The following is a 16,440-nucleotide window of genomic DNA, read 5'->3' as shown; positions in this document are numbered from 1 at the left end:
AAACGCTTCACCCACCAATTGAAGAATACACAGAATGTGCATATGGAACATTCTCCGGGGTAGACCACCATTTGCTAAGCAAAACAAACCTTAGCAAATTTTACAGGAGTGAAATCGTATAAAATGCCTTTTCTAATCATAATGGATATAAACTAAAAATCAATAACAGAAAGATGATTGGAAAATTCCAAGATAGTTAAATAAAACGTGTGAAAGAAGACACTTCAAGAGAAATTTAAAAATAGTTTGAACTAAATTAGAATCAAATACAACCTATCAAATTGCTTGGGATGCAGCAAAAGCAGTGCCAAATATTTTTGATAAAAAGGAAAAAATCAAGTGTACAATACAATGGCTTTTAGTAAATTATTTGAGTTGTGCAAATGTATTAAATTTCACCATGGTCTAATTTTAGGACATTTTGGTCATCCCAGAAAGAAACCTGTACCTGTTTGCAGTCACTCTTCATTCCCTACCTGTGCCTGCACCCCACTCCTGGCTTTCCAACCCATTCCTAGGCAACGACCAATCTACTCTGTGTTTCTATAGACTGTTCTAAACATTGTAGAGTAAGGTCATAAGCAAGAAAAACATTAATTTATCATGTGTGGCTCTGGGGGAAAAAAAAGCATTGGTTTTGTTAATTCAAAATAACAAATCCTGTACTCAGAGGATGAATCCTTGCCACCACTCAGGACAAATCTGAAATAAGTGCCATTGACTCTTCAACGCAGTGCTCAAATAGGTGCAGAAAAATTCCAGGCCACAGCAGCATCATGGGAATATGGGTTCAGCTTCTCAAGTGAACTGCCTTGAAGGGAATCATTTATTTGGATGCCTGTGGCTCTCCCTTCCTTTTTTTTTTTTTCTTTAAAGCAAACATATCAGTATCACTACCTTTGAGTTATATCTTACTATCATGGCTCCTGTTCTAAAGAAGCATAGGGTCAGTAGGGTAAGATTTACACCATGAACTAATCAAGAGAAGGTCTGTAGATTCTACCTTCTCATTGTCACTCTTATTCATTTCCTCTTCTTCATGCCATGGCTACTGCCATAGCTCCAGGCCCTTGACATTTCTTGTCCAAACAATTGCACTAGTAATTACCTACTTCAACACTCTACCTTCTCTATCTTCTGCAACACCTTTGGAATAGGGTAACCATGTAATTCCCAAAACCAAGACTTTTCCTAGGTAAACTGAGATGTACAGTCATCCTACTTCAGAGTGATTTCACTCTTAATTGTGATTTCTCAAAAGTTCCTCCTCGCTACAAAATCAAGTTCAAATTTCTTAGTCTGGCATAGAGGGCTCTTTACTCTCTACCACCAACCAATCCCTACCTAACCATACTAATCTCATGTAATTCCTCTATTCCTCATCCCTCCTACTTAAAGTCCTAGTAATGCTATCACTATCCAAGGCTTAGGTCTTTGCAGATGCTCCCCCTTTCCCTTTCCTGGCTAACCCACGAATTCCTATTTATTAAACATTATCTCAAGTCATCCTATTTTGTGAATTATTCTCTCATCCCTCTGAGATTCTCATGTTTCTTCTTGAGGGGAGGAACCTTGTCTTTTCATTCAAATAACTTTAGTGCCTAGAATAACAGCCATCAATGAATAGGTATTTGTTGACCAAATAAATGAGGACAAGAAAGTATGTATTCAAGTGCTAAACTGTGTGCTACAAACAATACCTGGTGTTGATTCAGAACTACCAGTAGATGGTATATTTTGAATTAAAAAAAATAAATGTTTCAGTCCTGGGGGCACCTGGGTGGCTCAGTGCTTGAGCATCTGCCTTCCTCTCAGGTCATGATCCTGGGGTCCTGAGATCGAGTCCTGCATCCGGCTCCCCACAGGAAGCCTGCGTCTCCCTCTGCCTGTGTCTCTGCCTCTTTCTCCGTGTCTCTCATGAATAAATAAATAAATAAACTCTTTAAAAAATTTCAGTCCTGTACTGTTCATCAAGTTGTTAGATTTGTTGTTGCTGTTGGTAGTGGTGGTTTGTTTTTTACAACAGTAGTTCATGTTTCAGTGAAGTTAAATAAGACATATACAATATGTGAGTTGTTATAATTCTTTTTCTCTTGCATTTCCAATCTCAGTCCATGGTACTGCTATCTGTCTACTCAGTAGCCAGAATATGAAATCTGGAAGTCACCTCTGTCTCATCTCTCACCTTCACTACCCCCATGCAGTTGTCCACCAAGTCCTGTGCTTATATCTGTTCACCTCCTAGAGACCTTCTCATTTTGTCCCTTCCTTGTGACTACTATTCTAGTTGGGCCCTCATCATTTTTTGTCTGGGCTATCCCAACATCCTCCTAATTGCACTCCCAACTGCCAGCCCCTTCACACTCTAGTCCAGACTCTGCACCTCTCTCTGGTAGGATGCTGTTAAGTGCAAACCCGATCATGAGATTCTCTGGTTTAGGAGTCCTTGATGGCTCTCCCAATGCCTACAGGGTAAAGCTAAACTCCTTGGCATGGAGTACAAGGTTCTTTATATCTGACTCTTGTTTTATTCTCCATCTCTTATCTACCCCTTCCCCACTAGACCTTCATTGCTTTGACCATAACAAATTGCAGCTCATGAACAGCTAGCTCTTGCTTGACAGTTGAGCTTCTTCTCTTGCGACTCCAGTCCCACCACCTACCACCAATTCTATATTCAAGTGATGTTGAATAATTTAGCACTCCTCGACATATGCCTTCATACCTTCTATACTTACTATTCTCTTGCCTTGGAATGTCCTTCTTAAATTTCCAAGTTCCTATTTATGCTTCAATTCAGCTTCAATGGTGCCTCTTCAAGGTAGCCTTCCCTGATGTTTTGGAATAAAGTTAATAATTCCTGTTCTCTATACTACTGTATCTTCTCTCTCTCTCTCTCTCTCTCTCTCTCTCTCTCTCTCTCTCTCTCTCTCACCTTTGCACTTACTCTGCTTCTCTACACTTAATACACCATGTACCCATCTCTACATATTTGACATCCTGTTACAGATTGTGTCTTAAAGACAAAAGTCATGTCTTTTGCCCATTTCATGATTGGATTGTTTGTTTCTTTGGTGTTGAGTTTAATAAGTTCTTTATACATTTTGGAAACTAGCCCTTTATCTGATATGTCATTTGCAAATATCTTCTCCCATTCTGTAGGTTGTCTTTTAGTTTTGTTGACTGTATCCTTTGCTGAAGAGAAATCTCACAGAGGAAGACAGACATGGCCAACATGCACATGAGAAAATGCTCTGCATCACTTGCCATCAGGGAAATACAAATCAAAACCACAATGAGATCCCACCTCACCCCAGTGAGAATGGGGAAAATTAACAAGGCAGGAAACAACAAATGTTGGAGAGGATGGGGAGAAAAGGGAACCCTCTTACACTGTTGGTGGGAATGTGAACTGGTGCAGCCACTCTGAAAAACTGTGTGGAGGTTCCTCAAAGAGTTAAAAATAGACCTGCCCTACGACCCAGCAATTGCACTGCTGGGGATTTACCCCAAAGATTCAGATGCAATGAAACGTCGGGACACCTGCACCCCGATGTTTCTAGCAGCAATGTCCACAATAGCCAAACTGTGGAAGGAGCCTCGGTGTCCATCGAAAGATGAATGGATAAAGAAGATGTGGTTTCTGTATACAATGGAATATTACTCAGCAGTTAGAAACGACAAATACCCACCATTTGCTTCAACGTGGATGGAACTGGAGGGTATTATGCTGAGTGAAATAAGTCAATCGGAGAAGGACAAACAGTGTATGTTCTCATTCATTTGGGGAATATAAATAATAGTGAAAGGGAATATAAAGGAAGGGAAAAGAAATGTTCGGAAATATCAGGAAGGGAGACAGAACATAAAGACTCCTAACTCTGGGAAACGAACTAGGGGTGGTGGAAGGGGAGGAGGGCGGGTGTTGGAGGGGAATGGGTGACGGGCACTGAGGCGGACACTTGACGGGATGAGCACTGGGTGTTTTTCTGTATGTTGGTAAATTGAACACCAATAAAAATTAATTTAAAAAAAAAGACAAAAGTCAGGTCTCATTCATTTCTGTATCCTCAGTACCTCCTCAAACAATGTTATGTATTCATGTGAATACATGAATTATTCAATAAATGTCTGTTGAATTGAACTCAAATAAAATTAGGCATTTCCTTTGGTAAATGCCCCATATTTTAAGACAGGGGTTGGAGAATGTATTTTAATTGAGTTACGACTATAGAATGCCACCAATTTAACAATTTCTGAATTGCCACTTCATCTTTCAAATTGTCTTATAGATTTCTACATCACTGAGAACCGTTCTTACTCAAGTCAGCTATTAATGGATAGGGGCCTGGACACGACGACTACTATTACTACTACTTCTTTGTCGTTGTCGTCGTCTTCTTCTTCTTCTTCTTTTGTAACAAAATGACAATTTTAAAGTCCCTTGAAACCATTGTTTTATTAAGGAGTTTATAGTCTTCTAAGAAAGTTCTACTATTAAGTTGCTGAGCAAATTATTTTCCATAGACTGAATAAAAGCAAATAAGCTTTAGCCCAAGCCACTTTCTGAATTATGACCAATTTCAATTGGCAGGGTTCAGTCAATGAGGTTTTGTGGTAGTAAATTACTCAACCTTTATTTCCTTGGAATGCAGAGTTAAAAAAAAAAACCTGGAAATAAATCCTTTCATGAGGATTACCAAAAGACAACCATTTTGATGAGCTTCTGCCTCTGAATTTAACTGCTGTACAAATAAAATGGCGTCTCCACGTCCACTACCCTTCACAGGAGAGGGTGTGCTGCCATCTACTGATGTAAGGCAAATGCACAGGAGGTCTTGTTTACAATTCCCAATCACAAAATAAGCTTTTCAAATGACCTGTTTCATCAGGACCATTGTCATTTGTTTTTAGAAATTACATGAAGGAAAGGGGGAGAAGCCACCATGACACAATAGTAGAAAACAGTGACAAGAGGCAGCAACTCAAAATCAAAAGGGGGGAAAACAGCAATGCAAGAACAATTTCCTACCGGGGCAATTTGTTCAATAAGAAACCAACTATTCATTTAAAAGTGTAAGGATTTGGGATCCCTGGGTGGCGCAGTGGTTTGGCGCCTGCCTTTGGCCCAGGGCGCGATCCTGGAGACCCGGGATCGAGTCCCACGTCGGGCTCCCGGTGCATGGAGCCTGCTTCTCCCTCTGCCTGTGTCTCTGCCTCTCTCTCTCTCTCTCTCTATCATGAATAAATAAATAAAATCTTTAAAAAAAAATAAAAGTGTAAGGATTTAAGAAATGACTAAATAGCAGTATTTGAAAATAGGGTTCATGATGCAGTTTCAGTGGCAGAAGAGTCTATCAGAGTCTCTTCCTACGTATGAAACTAAGTTGAACTCTGATCATTAAAAGGATTCCTTTAGCACACTGAAAGTTTTGATTCCTAAGAAAAAGCAAAATAATTCTCTAAATTAGTATTAGTACTATCTGAGGGGGAAATTAAAAGAGTTCTGAGTGGAGAATGCTGGAGAAAGGGAGGGACAAAAAGAGGAGGTGACTGTGGGACCCAAGACAAATTTCCTGCCTTGCACCATTTTGCTGACAGCGCCTTTTGGAAATTTTCTCTAAAATGTAGGGGTTTCTTTATTTTCCAACAGATTCAGACAGACCACAATGAACAAGCCAGACCCAGGCTATCTGTCTGTATAAAACTGAAATATGATCTGTTTATTTCAGCTATTAATGATCCCATGTTCTGGCCCCCACAATCAGCATTTGCATGGAAGAGGAGTAGCTTGGTGGCTCTGTGGTCTGGGCTTCCCATCTCACAGAAATGGGATCTCTGAGCCTAGGATGATGCTGCCCTCTCCTCTTCACCATGATTATGGTGGGGTCCACTTGGGTATGGGATGTAGGCTATTGCTCTACCTCTGTCTCCTATCTTCCTCTCTTCTGCCTCTCAGTGAAGGCTCCTTTACTCCTTCCCCGAACTCCAACGGGGGCCTTGATTCACTCGATGACTTTCATATAGGAACCATACATCTTGGCTTATTCCTGATTTTAAATATTGTGTCCCACTGGAAGACTCCACTTTTTTATGTTGCAAAATATGGTTGCTCTCATTTGGCAAAAATTACATAATAAATTTATACTACTATGTACTGTGCTAGGTGCCTTACATACTTTATCCCATTTAGTTCTCATGAAATCCGTATCACATTGGTAGTAATATTATGTCCACTTTTCAAATGAAGAAACTGAAATTCAGAAGAGTTGAGTGATTGGCCTAAAGACACACAGCTAGTCTGGGCCTATGACTAAGACTCCCTTATGATTCATTACAAAGCCTGGCCTAGTGTGTCATCTTACTAAGGCTTTATACTCACGTAGTCATCACCATTTACTGAGCACCTACTGTGTACCAGGGACTGTGGCTGCAGTTTTTATATGCCCTATTCTCATTTAATTATTATTATTCTATGAGGTTGGTACTATTAATATCTCCACATATAAAAATATATATAATAAATTATATATTTATAAAAATAAATATATATAATAAATATATATGTATATATATGTATATATATATTTTTTTAGGTGAGGAAAAAGAGGTCAAGGAAAGTTAAGTAACTTGCCCAAGAAATACAAGCAAAGGGCTTGTCATTTGAATCTGGGCCTTTCTGACTCCAATACTACTTTTAGTCATAGTTTGAGCTACATAAAATCTATCTTATAGACAGAGTGCAGTTATGATTCTTATCTCTGTCAGACAGATAAGAAACTGAGGCTCAGAGGGGTGAAATAAATCGTCTGATGTCATACAGTGAGTCTGTGGCAGAGAGAGAGGGCACACAGAAGGTGCACACACAGAGGTGCAGCAGAAGCAGGAAAGACTCACTTTGTAGACTTGATGGTATAGCTTTGCCTGGACCTGCTTCATGAAAAGCACTCCCCCATTTTTCTACAGGTTCTCCCTGTCAAGATCTGTAAGTGTGAGGTCAGGCTGGCAGTTACAGGTGGCTTACTGACTGGAGAGAAAATGAGTCTCCGGAGGCCCGAGCTTTCTCCACTGGAGAATAAAACACCCAATTCTTAATTTAAAATGTAATCAAAGGCACTTTTCTCCTCTTCATCATGTTGCTCAGTGCAGGGCAGAATAAACAAGCAATGAGAGAGACCATGGATCCAGCACCACTAGGATTTGCAAGCAAAGCCAGATTTTGGCCCAAGAGAAGAATGCTTCTCTGTCAGTGAATGTAAGAAAAGCAAAATTGCATTTTCGTTTTAACAAATCGATTGGGATTTGAAACATACCCATAATAGTCATTGTTTTAATGAAAGCAACACTGTTAGAATTTTATTTTATTTTTTATCCTATTTTGTTTTTTATATTTTTTAAAGATTTATTTTTTTCATGACAGAGAGAGACAGAGAGAGAGACAGAGACATTGGCAGAGGGAGAAGCAGGTTCCATGCAGGGAGCATGATGTAGGACTCCATCCCAGGATTCTAGGATCACATTCTGGGCTGAAGGCAGGTGCTAAACTGCTGAGCCACCCAAGTGTCCTTGATTTTTAGAACCTAATACAATCTCATAGGTCATGTCTACATGGACAAAATAAAGAAAAAAATTGAGGTAACTGTCTGAATAACTGACAGAAATTATCCAGGCAATTCTTTCTTTTTTCCTTCTCTTTTCCATATAGAAACAGTTGGGGATACACAGAAGCAAAGTGCGTAATGGAACTAGTGTCACACCTTTGAAGCAAACAGATTTGAGTTCACACTGCCACTCATTAGTTTGGTGATCTGGTCATTTTAGCATTTTGAGGCTTACTTTCACTGATCTGTAGAATGAGGATATTGAAATCTAATGAAAGGTATTATTCTGAAAATTAAACCTCATGGTGTATGTAAAGTGGCCAGCACAGAAAGTGCTCAATAGATGCGAACTATTACTACTGTTATTCGCACTAGAGTCATATTTAATCACATAGAGTCAGTTGGCTGAAGTCCCAGTGAACTCAGTTCCAAACACTCACTCCCAGCTGCAGCCCAGACCTTTGCCTTTCCAAATACCTTTACCCCAGAATGTCTCAACCTCAACACTGCTGACATTCTGTGTTAAAGAATTCTTTGTCACAAAGGGGAAAGGAGGGGGTTGTCCTTAGCATTGTGAACATTTTAGAAGCATCCCTAGCCTCTATCCACTAGATGCCAGCAGCACTCCCTGTGCTCAGACTATAAACATGTCTTCAGGCATTGCCAAATATTTCCTGAAGGGCAAATCGGCCCCACCACCACCTATGCAGTCTCCCTGTGGCTCTCTTCCTTTCCTGAGGTCTTTTAGTTGGAAATTTACATGAAACAAGACAGCTTCCTGTTCTCTAGTTGTATGACATTACTGAAATTTGTCATCCAAATAAAATTGTAAGTTTCTTGATGGTTGGAAATTGTTTTTCTATGGTTTCCTCCAAAGATTCTTGCATAGAACATATGAGGAGAGACTCAGTCAAAGTACACTTGTTTTGCTCGTTTTTTTCATTCATTCACTCAAAAAGCATGTGTTTTTATGCAGCACTTTATCAGAAGCTGGACATAAAGGAAAAGGAGACTCAGTTCCTTCCCTTGAGAAGCTCACAAGTCTAAAGAAAGAGATAGGACTAGTGTGGTGTGATTTGCTACCATAAAGGCAGTAAAGAGAATAGCCCTTAACTCAGACTGGGAGGGGCAAAGAAGGCTTTCCTGAGAAGGTAACTTTTGAGTTGGGTTTTGAAGGATGAATAGGCGTCAGTGAAGGATGAATAGGGGCACTGATTGCAGATAACTAGAAATTTGTTAGATGTTTCTGTAGTATGAGTTTAATAAATATGCTTCACAGACCTTTGACTCCTTTCAGCAATGTGTTTTTCTTAAATCTCCTTGGCTCAGAAAGCTAACTGAAAGAGGACTATTTCATGAAACTGGAATGAGTGTGTGTGCACACGATGTACACAATATGATACCGTGGGAGGGAGGTTGCTAGCATTTGCTGGCCCTGCCCCCCTTCTCCACATAGAAATACTCCTAAATTAAGAGAAAAAATGGTATTACTGTGGTTGCTGGTTTTGATTAACTGTGTTGGGCTTTGAGGTTGACTTGTCTATCATGATTGATCAGTTGGGAGACCTTGGGGGATGATCAAAAGATGTATCATCAGATTATTTTATTCCTTTCAGAAAGATATATCATCAGATTATTTTATTCCTTTCAGAAAGATATATCATCAGATTATTTTATTCCTTTCAGAGTGTCATCTTAAAATAAAACTCACTGTTTAATTATTGTGTCAAATTTTCACCTTAATTGACTTTTTCAAGTGAAAATACTTAGTTTCTGTCAGATTCGGAGTGTGGGGGAAGGAGTGATCTGGAATACACAGCAAGTTCAAACCTTTACACCTTTTGAATTCAGGAAGCCTGGAGTTTATGCAAGGAGGCCCAAATTTTAAAGGCTCGGTTCCCATTTTATTTATTTATTTATTTTTATAAAGATTTATTTATTTATTCATGAGAGAGAGAGAGAGACAGAGAGAGAGACAGAGAGAGAGAGACAGAGACATAGGCAGAGGGAGAAGCAGGCTTTTCTCAGGGAGCCCGATGCGGGACTCAATTCCAGGATCACAACCTGAGCTGAAGGCAGCCGCCCAACCACTGAGCCACCCAGGCGTCCCTCGGTTCCCATTTTAAATGGTTTACAAGACCATCCTATGAAGTAAGTAACGATGGCAAAAACAAAACCAAAAAACAACCAACTCACTTAGCTTTTCTAGGATCTCCTCGTCTGTCATCTTGGATTTTTTCCGTTGCCGATCTGTGTTTCTATACAAAGTACTGGAATTGGCGTTCTCAGCAGAAGGTGGTGTGGCCTCTTTATTTGGTGCTGCTGGTGAAGCTACGGATTCCAGCACAGAGCGGGTGTAGATCTTAAAGATAAGGGAAAAAGTTCTATGATGAAAACAATAGGCCAAGCCTAGATGCTGCCATGTCAATGAGGTTTTATTTTGTAAATTTATTTATTTATTTATTTATTTTTATGATAGCCACACAGAGAGAGGGAGAGAGGCAGAGACATAGGCAGAGGGAGAAGCAGGCTCCCGACGTGGGATTCGATCCCGGGTCTCCAGGATCGCGCCCTGGGACAAAGGCAGGCGCCAAACCGCTGCGCCACCCAGGGATCCTGAGACTTACTGATTTTGTATGCTCAGGTCTTGGTGCAATGACTGGTGGGGGCTCATTGTCATCTTCTTCTTCTTCCTCTTCTTCATCTTCTTCTTCAGACACAGGAGGAGCCAAAGGCGGCTCTGATGCTGTTTTTGTACTCTTGTGACAAAAACAAAGTTTAGAGACCAGGTATTAACTCTTCATTGTTTTTCTTCAGAAACAAGAAAAGGGAAATAAAATATTTAATCATGTAGGGACATGAGAAAACCGCACCTTTTACAAATGAGCAGAACCATCTACAGTTTGGTGATCAGGACTGCTCACATTCAGAGGTAAATTCAGGTCATGGTTTATAAACATCATGAAAATTTTAAAGATCTTTTCATTTTCCACTGAGCTCAGAAACAGTGAGCTATTCATTTAATATTTGCAAATTCAATGTTTTTGAAATCAATGAATAATATCTTTTTAAAATGCTACGAAAGCCTTCAATTTGTACTGGGCAGATTGTCAATTCGTTGATTGATAGTTTGTCAACCAGAAAAGGGCTATTTTGTGCCTAAAGATCAGAGCATGCATATGGATATGGCTTTAACACAGCTCTGCAAATACTCACTAAGTACAAGCAAGCCCATAAATGTTGCTTCCCTGTTCAGCCTCCTGGAAAGAAGCACTCAGAAAGTAACAGACATGAAGATCTAAGGAATATTCATCAACATAATTATTCAGTCTTAACCAACAGGTATAAATGGTGATTTGCAATGCTAAAAACTGCTACACCACCACCACCACCACCAAAAGTAACAACGATCATAGTATCTAGGATGGATTCTTATCATTCATATTTATGCAGGGCTTAAATTGTCCCAAAGCTGAATTTTGAAAGAACTATGACCACAGTTCTCAAAGTGTGGTCCCCAGACCAGCATCATCACAGGGAACTTGTTAGAAATGCAAATTCTTGGGTTCTATCCACACTAATGAATCATAACTCTGCGAGTGAGGCCTGATAGTATGTTATGACAAACCTTCCAGTGATTCCGGTTCAGGTTCAAGTTTAAAAATCACTGAACAATGACACAGGTCTGTGCTGTCCAATATGGCAGCCACAAGCTGTCCACAGTTAATGAGCAGTTACATGTGCTATAACTTAAGTGGGTACTAAGTTTAAAATACATACCAGATGTTAAATATGAAAAAAAGTTGTAAAATAGTTCCTTAGTGAAAGACATTTCCTTTTATGTTGTGTATATGTTGAAATGACAGAATTTTGAGTGTACTGGGTTCTATAAAATATCATTAAAATTAATTTCACCTTTTTCTTTTTACTTTTTTTTCAGTGTGGCTACTAGAAAATGTAAAGTTACATATATACCTTTTATGACATTGCTTCTGTTGGAAAGGACTATTAAAGATGTTTTAATTTTTATTTTGTGTGTGTGTGTGTATGTGTTTATATTTGTATTCTGTTGACACCTTTGGGTATACTGGCTCAAGCTAATTCTAAAAAGAATTTTCATTTCTTGAGGACAAAGCTCCTGAGGTAGATACAGGGAGCCTACTAATACACTATTAAATCAAAGGACCTCAGCCTATGATTAAAATTCAACATGGATTTTCTACAATCATGTATAAACTGATGGAAGATCCATAAGGTGTAATCATATATCTAATCAGAGACAGCAAAATTTATCTACTGTGATAAGGAAGATAACTTAGAATTTATAAGAAAGTATTTGAAAGAATATTTGCTTGCCCTGATATACATACTGAATGGTTTACAGACTGAAATTTATATGCTTAGTTAATATTGGTTTTCTTATGTATACACCTATATTTATTCTTAATTTGGCCAAAATACCTACACTATTATATTGTACTGTGGCTGTGTAGAAAGAAACATGCGTTAATGACATTGAGGTTTTAGAAAAAAAAATCCATTTCTTCTTTGAAAGACTAACTCTTCAGAGAACTTCAGTGGGCACACTTAGAAATTGCCTTTAGGTTATTGGTGTTTGCTTTGAGATTATTCTGTTCCAGAAAGTTCTGCTCTCTTATGCCAGGGGGATCAAGAATGCACCTAATCACTGTTCACTGGTAGAAGGGTAGAACCTGCATATAAACTGGCTACCTTTTATATGGTAAAGCTATCTTACAGGCAAGTATTATATAATACTATATATTATACATAGGCAGGCAATATAAACCATGCCTAGAGTAGTTAGCTTTACCCGGGCTTATGAAAATATCTGAAGTAAGAAATAAATCATTGCCTCCAAAATGTGACAAAAAACTATAAAGTCTAAAGCAATTAATGTCTAATTACATGTCTATGAAGAATAACTATAGGTCAACTTCACTTAGTGACTTCTATTTAGTAGTTATGGAAATTTCATTAATTAAAAACCAAATTGTAGATTAGATTGTCTTCTTCAGCAATAGCTCTTGAGTTGTCAAAATGATTTCCAATAAATTATACCTAACCAAAAATTTAGTGTTACTTATAATCAAATAATTTCAAAATCAATATTAAAAAATCATTTTAAAAAGTTCATAGCAAAAAATTAATTGGGGTAGAGGAGCCCTTTAATATATTTGATACAATGCATCATGTGGCCTCTATAAATGAGAGTATATGTATTGCCTATAAGGATCTGAAAATTGCCCTGGTGGCAAATATAATGGGCCTAGGTCTAGGCTTCTCAGACTGGTACAAAAACCAATCAGACTGGTACTACTGACCAAAAGGTAACCTGGCACATCTCAATTGATGCTATTTCACTAAAGAAGATCCACCTGCAAAACTTCACTGTTTAGTATTCGTTAGTATCCTCACTATTCTCATTTCATATGGGAGACATTCTGCAACCCCAAGGATGGTCTAAGGGACTGTTAGAAAAACTAACATCTTTCATCTTCTGAAGGTTTGTAGGGGAGGAGGGAGACCAATGTTTATGTTTATCTAAGACTAGACACTATACTGTCACGTTGGCTGGTTGGTTGGAAAGAATGCGTGGCCTTCAGTGGACATTGTGTTTTGCATGGTGGTCAGGCCAGAGAGCATTAGCTTATCTAGAACACACCTAGAACACCAGGCATTGGCACTGAGAACTGAAATCCTCATTATTTCCTGGCCCCGTATTGAGTAAGACCAGGACCAGCATACTTCTCCATCCCTGTGTAAATAATACTGGGGCTAGGCATACTTTCTTTTCCCTGTGTTACACAGCATCAAATGAGAGTATATTTTCCTGTTTTTATGTTAATACTGAGAAGAGCAAAAATAGCAACTTCTTACTTCATGAAATGCTTGTTCTTGGAAGATAAGACTGAACCAGCTGAAGTATTTTACTTGGTACGAATAACAGCTTGCTCACCAAGACTCTCTTGAAGTCTCTCACTTCACCAATCTAAAGTGATTTAATCATAAACACTGCACAATCCTAACCTGTTCCTTGTCTTGTAAGACCTGCTTTAAAATCACATAGCCATAGGGCAACTGGATGGCTCAGTCGGTTAAGTGTCTGACTCTGGATTTCCGCTCAATTCACAATCTCAGGGTCCTCAGATAGAGCCCCGCGTGGAGCTCCACACTCAGTGGGGAGTCTGCTTCTCTCTCTTCCTCTGCCTCTGCCCCTCCCCCTGCACTCTCTCTCTCAAATAAATAAATGAATTTTAAAAAATAAAATAAAATCACATAGCCATGCCCTGAAACCCTGTAAAGTCTCTCCCCGGACATCTCCTTTTTAAGACACTGCTAAAACCCTCTAAAGGGAGGGCTCTTTCTTGGTGCTAAAGTTTAATAAACAGCTTTGCTTATTAACAGGTTTTGCTGGTGGTCTTTTTGGGAGCCACAAGTATAATATTGCTACACTCTTCCTTCTAGGTTGAGATTACTAGATCTGTCTAAGCTTGAAAAAAAAATATAGATACTTTGGTTGCTCTTCAGATGATAACCAGAGGGGAGGGCGGTGGGGGATGGGTGAAACAGGTGATGGGGATTAAGTAGTGCACTTGTCATGAGGAGCGCTGGGTGCTATATGGAAGTGTTGAATCACTACATTGTACACCTGAAACTAATATTAATTACACTGTATGTTAACCATCTGGAATTTAAATAAAAATTCGAAAATAAATCAAAAAAGCCCAAAAAGGAAAAAATAGATGAACAGCAAGTAAAAAAAATTTTTGTCTTATTAAAAATCTGGGATACGAAAAAAAAAAATCTGGGATACGTTTCTTGTGCCACACAATGGGGCAAGGGAGGTGATTCTCTACTTGAGCAGGATCCTGGGGTCTTTTAGAATTCTGAAGTGTTTGGACAATCTCTTCAGAAAAATACAGGTAGGTATATGCTTTTCCATATAATTTCAAGGGCTCATAGATTGTAGGAAGCCCATCCATACAGACTATAAGTTATTAAACCCTGCTCTAGAGCATATACTAGCTAGAGGAATTACCTTAGGAAACTCTTCTTCCTTTGAGCTTCATTGATAATGGTCAAAGGAATTAGAAGTAAGGACCTTGGAGGCTCTAGATAATGCAAAGTGTGGTCTGTGGGCCACTTTTCAAAGGAGCTTAAGATACAGATTTCAGGGCTCCATTCCATTTTGACTTGCACACTGTCCAGGCAATTTTGACACACACTGAAGTAAAAGGACCACTAATATAGATGAACAAAATAAATGCGTACTTCAAATCAAAAGCTCAATCTGTGTCAACTGTACAAGTAGCCTAAAATTGAAGAGTAGGTCCCTGAACAGTATTTAGTGTTTAATACACACATACCAAAGAAACTACCATGAGTGAGCGGTAAACTAGATGTCACAGGATTATGGGAGGTATTGCTGAATTCAATATTACTTATGTGGTCATTAGCTTAAAATATTTAGTGAATAAACTGCTTCTTTTTTTTTTTTTTTTTTAATAAACTGCTTCTATGTTAATTCCCACCCAGACCACTAGAGGGCGCCAAAACCGATCGGTTTAGGCTATGTCGATTAGGGATAGTCCAATCCCATTAAATCAGATCTTATGGGATAGCTAGGTCTACTTAGGAGTGTTTCTAATGCAAGAAAGCATAAGCAGTGTCAAGTGGAATCTCCCCCTGGAACCATAAGGAGAGCACAAGGTGCTTTCAATTGTCCATTCCTAAGTAGCTGAGTCCCACTGAAGAGGTCCAATCTAAATTTGAGCTTCTAATCCAGTTCATTTGATCAATACAAACCCAGCCTTAGTTAAGCGGTTTAGTTAACAACTACACCTGGAAATCCTGCCTGCCCTTCAAACTCCAAACTGGCCAATAGAAAACTCAGCATCTGCTCACAGAACTTTGTAACTCCTGAAAGATAGCATCCTCACCCTTTTGTCCACCCTCGTACCATTTTAGGTCTGCAATCAGCTTCGACCTTGACCTTTCCTCCAGCATCCCAACATCCAATCAATAACCTAAGCATTTCTGCAATTTGAACCTCATCTCCACTCCTACTGCCACTATCTCCCTCAGGACTGCCTTACCTATGGGCCTGGATGCCTGCGCCACTCCTCCAACTGGTCTCCCTTCACCCAGCCTCACCTTCCTCCCCCCTCCCCTTTTTTAAACTGAAGTTCGATTTGCCAACATATACAGTAACACCTAGAGCTTATCCCATCAAGTGCCCTCCTCAGTGCCCATCACCCAGTTACCCCATCCCCCTGCCCGCCTCCCCTTAAACTACCCTTTGCTCATTTCCCTGAGTTAGGAGTCTCTCATGTTTTGTCACCCTCTCTATTTTTTCCCACTCATTTTCTCTCCTTTCCCATAAACTCCCTTTCACTATTTCTTATATTCCCCGTATGAGTGAAATCATATGAAAGATCTAAATTAAATGTGAGACAAGAATCCATCAAAATTCTAGAGGAGAACACAGGCAACACCCACTTTGAGCTTGGCCACAGCAACTTCTTTCAAGATACATCTATGAAGGCAAAGGAAACAAAAGCAAAAATGAACTATTGAGACTTAATCAGGATAAAAAGCTTCTGCAGAGCAAAAGAAACAGTCAAGTAAAAGACAACCCAGAGAATGGGGGAAGATATTTGCAAATGACAAATCAGATAAAGGGCTAGTATCCAAGATCTATAAAGAACTTATTAAACTCAACACCCAAGAAACAAACAATCCAATCATGAAATGGGCAGAAGACATGAACATAAATTTCACCAAAGAAGATATACTCATGGCCAACAAGCACGTGAGA

General features: G+C 39.2%; 1 protein-coding gene across 42 annotated transcripts in view; it reads right to left on the bottom strand.

Moving 5' to 3' along the window:
• PAK3 (p21 (RAC1) activated kinase 3) overlaps positions 1-16,440 on the bottom strand; it is a 261,514-nt gene that overhangs the window by 49,342 nt on the left and 195,732 nt on the right. For all 42 annotated transcript variants that reach the window (XM_072743906.1, XM_072743904.1, XM_026014857.2 and 39 more), the window contains 2 exons: positions 10,229-10,360; positions 9,798-9,963 (listed from right to left, as the gene is read on the bottom strand). In XM_072743906.1, the coding sequence (XP_072600007.1) occupies positions 9,798-9,963; positions 10,229-10,360 (298 nt within the window). The remainder of the gene's footprint in view (positions 1-9,797; positions 9,964-10,228; positions 10,361-16,440) is intronic.

Source organism: Vulpes vulpes, chromosome X, assembly GCF_048418805.1.
Source record: "Vulpes vulpes isolate BD-2025 chromosome X, VulVul3, whole genome shotgun sequence".
NCBI lineage: Eukaryota > Metazoa > Chordata > Mammalia > Carnivora > Canidae > Vulpes > Vulpes vulpes.
Note: the sequence above shows the minus strand (reverse complement) of the source record. Positions and strands in the feature narration are given on the sequence as shown.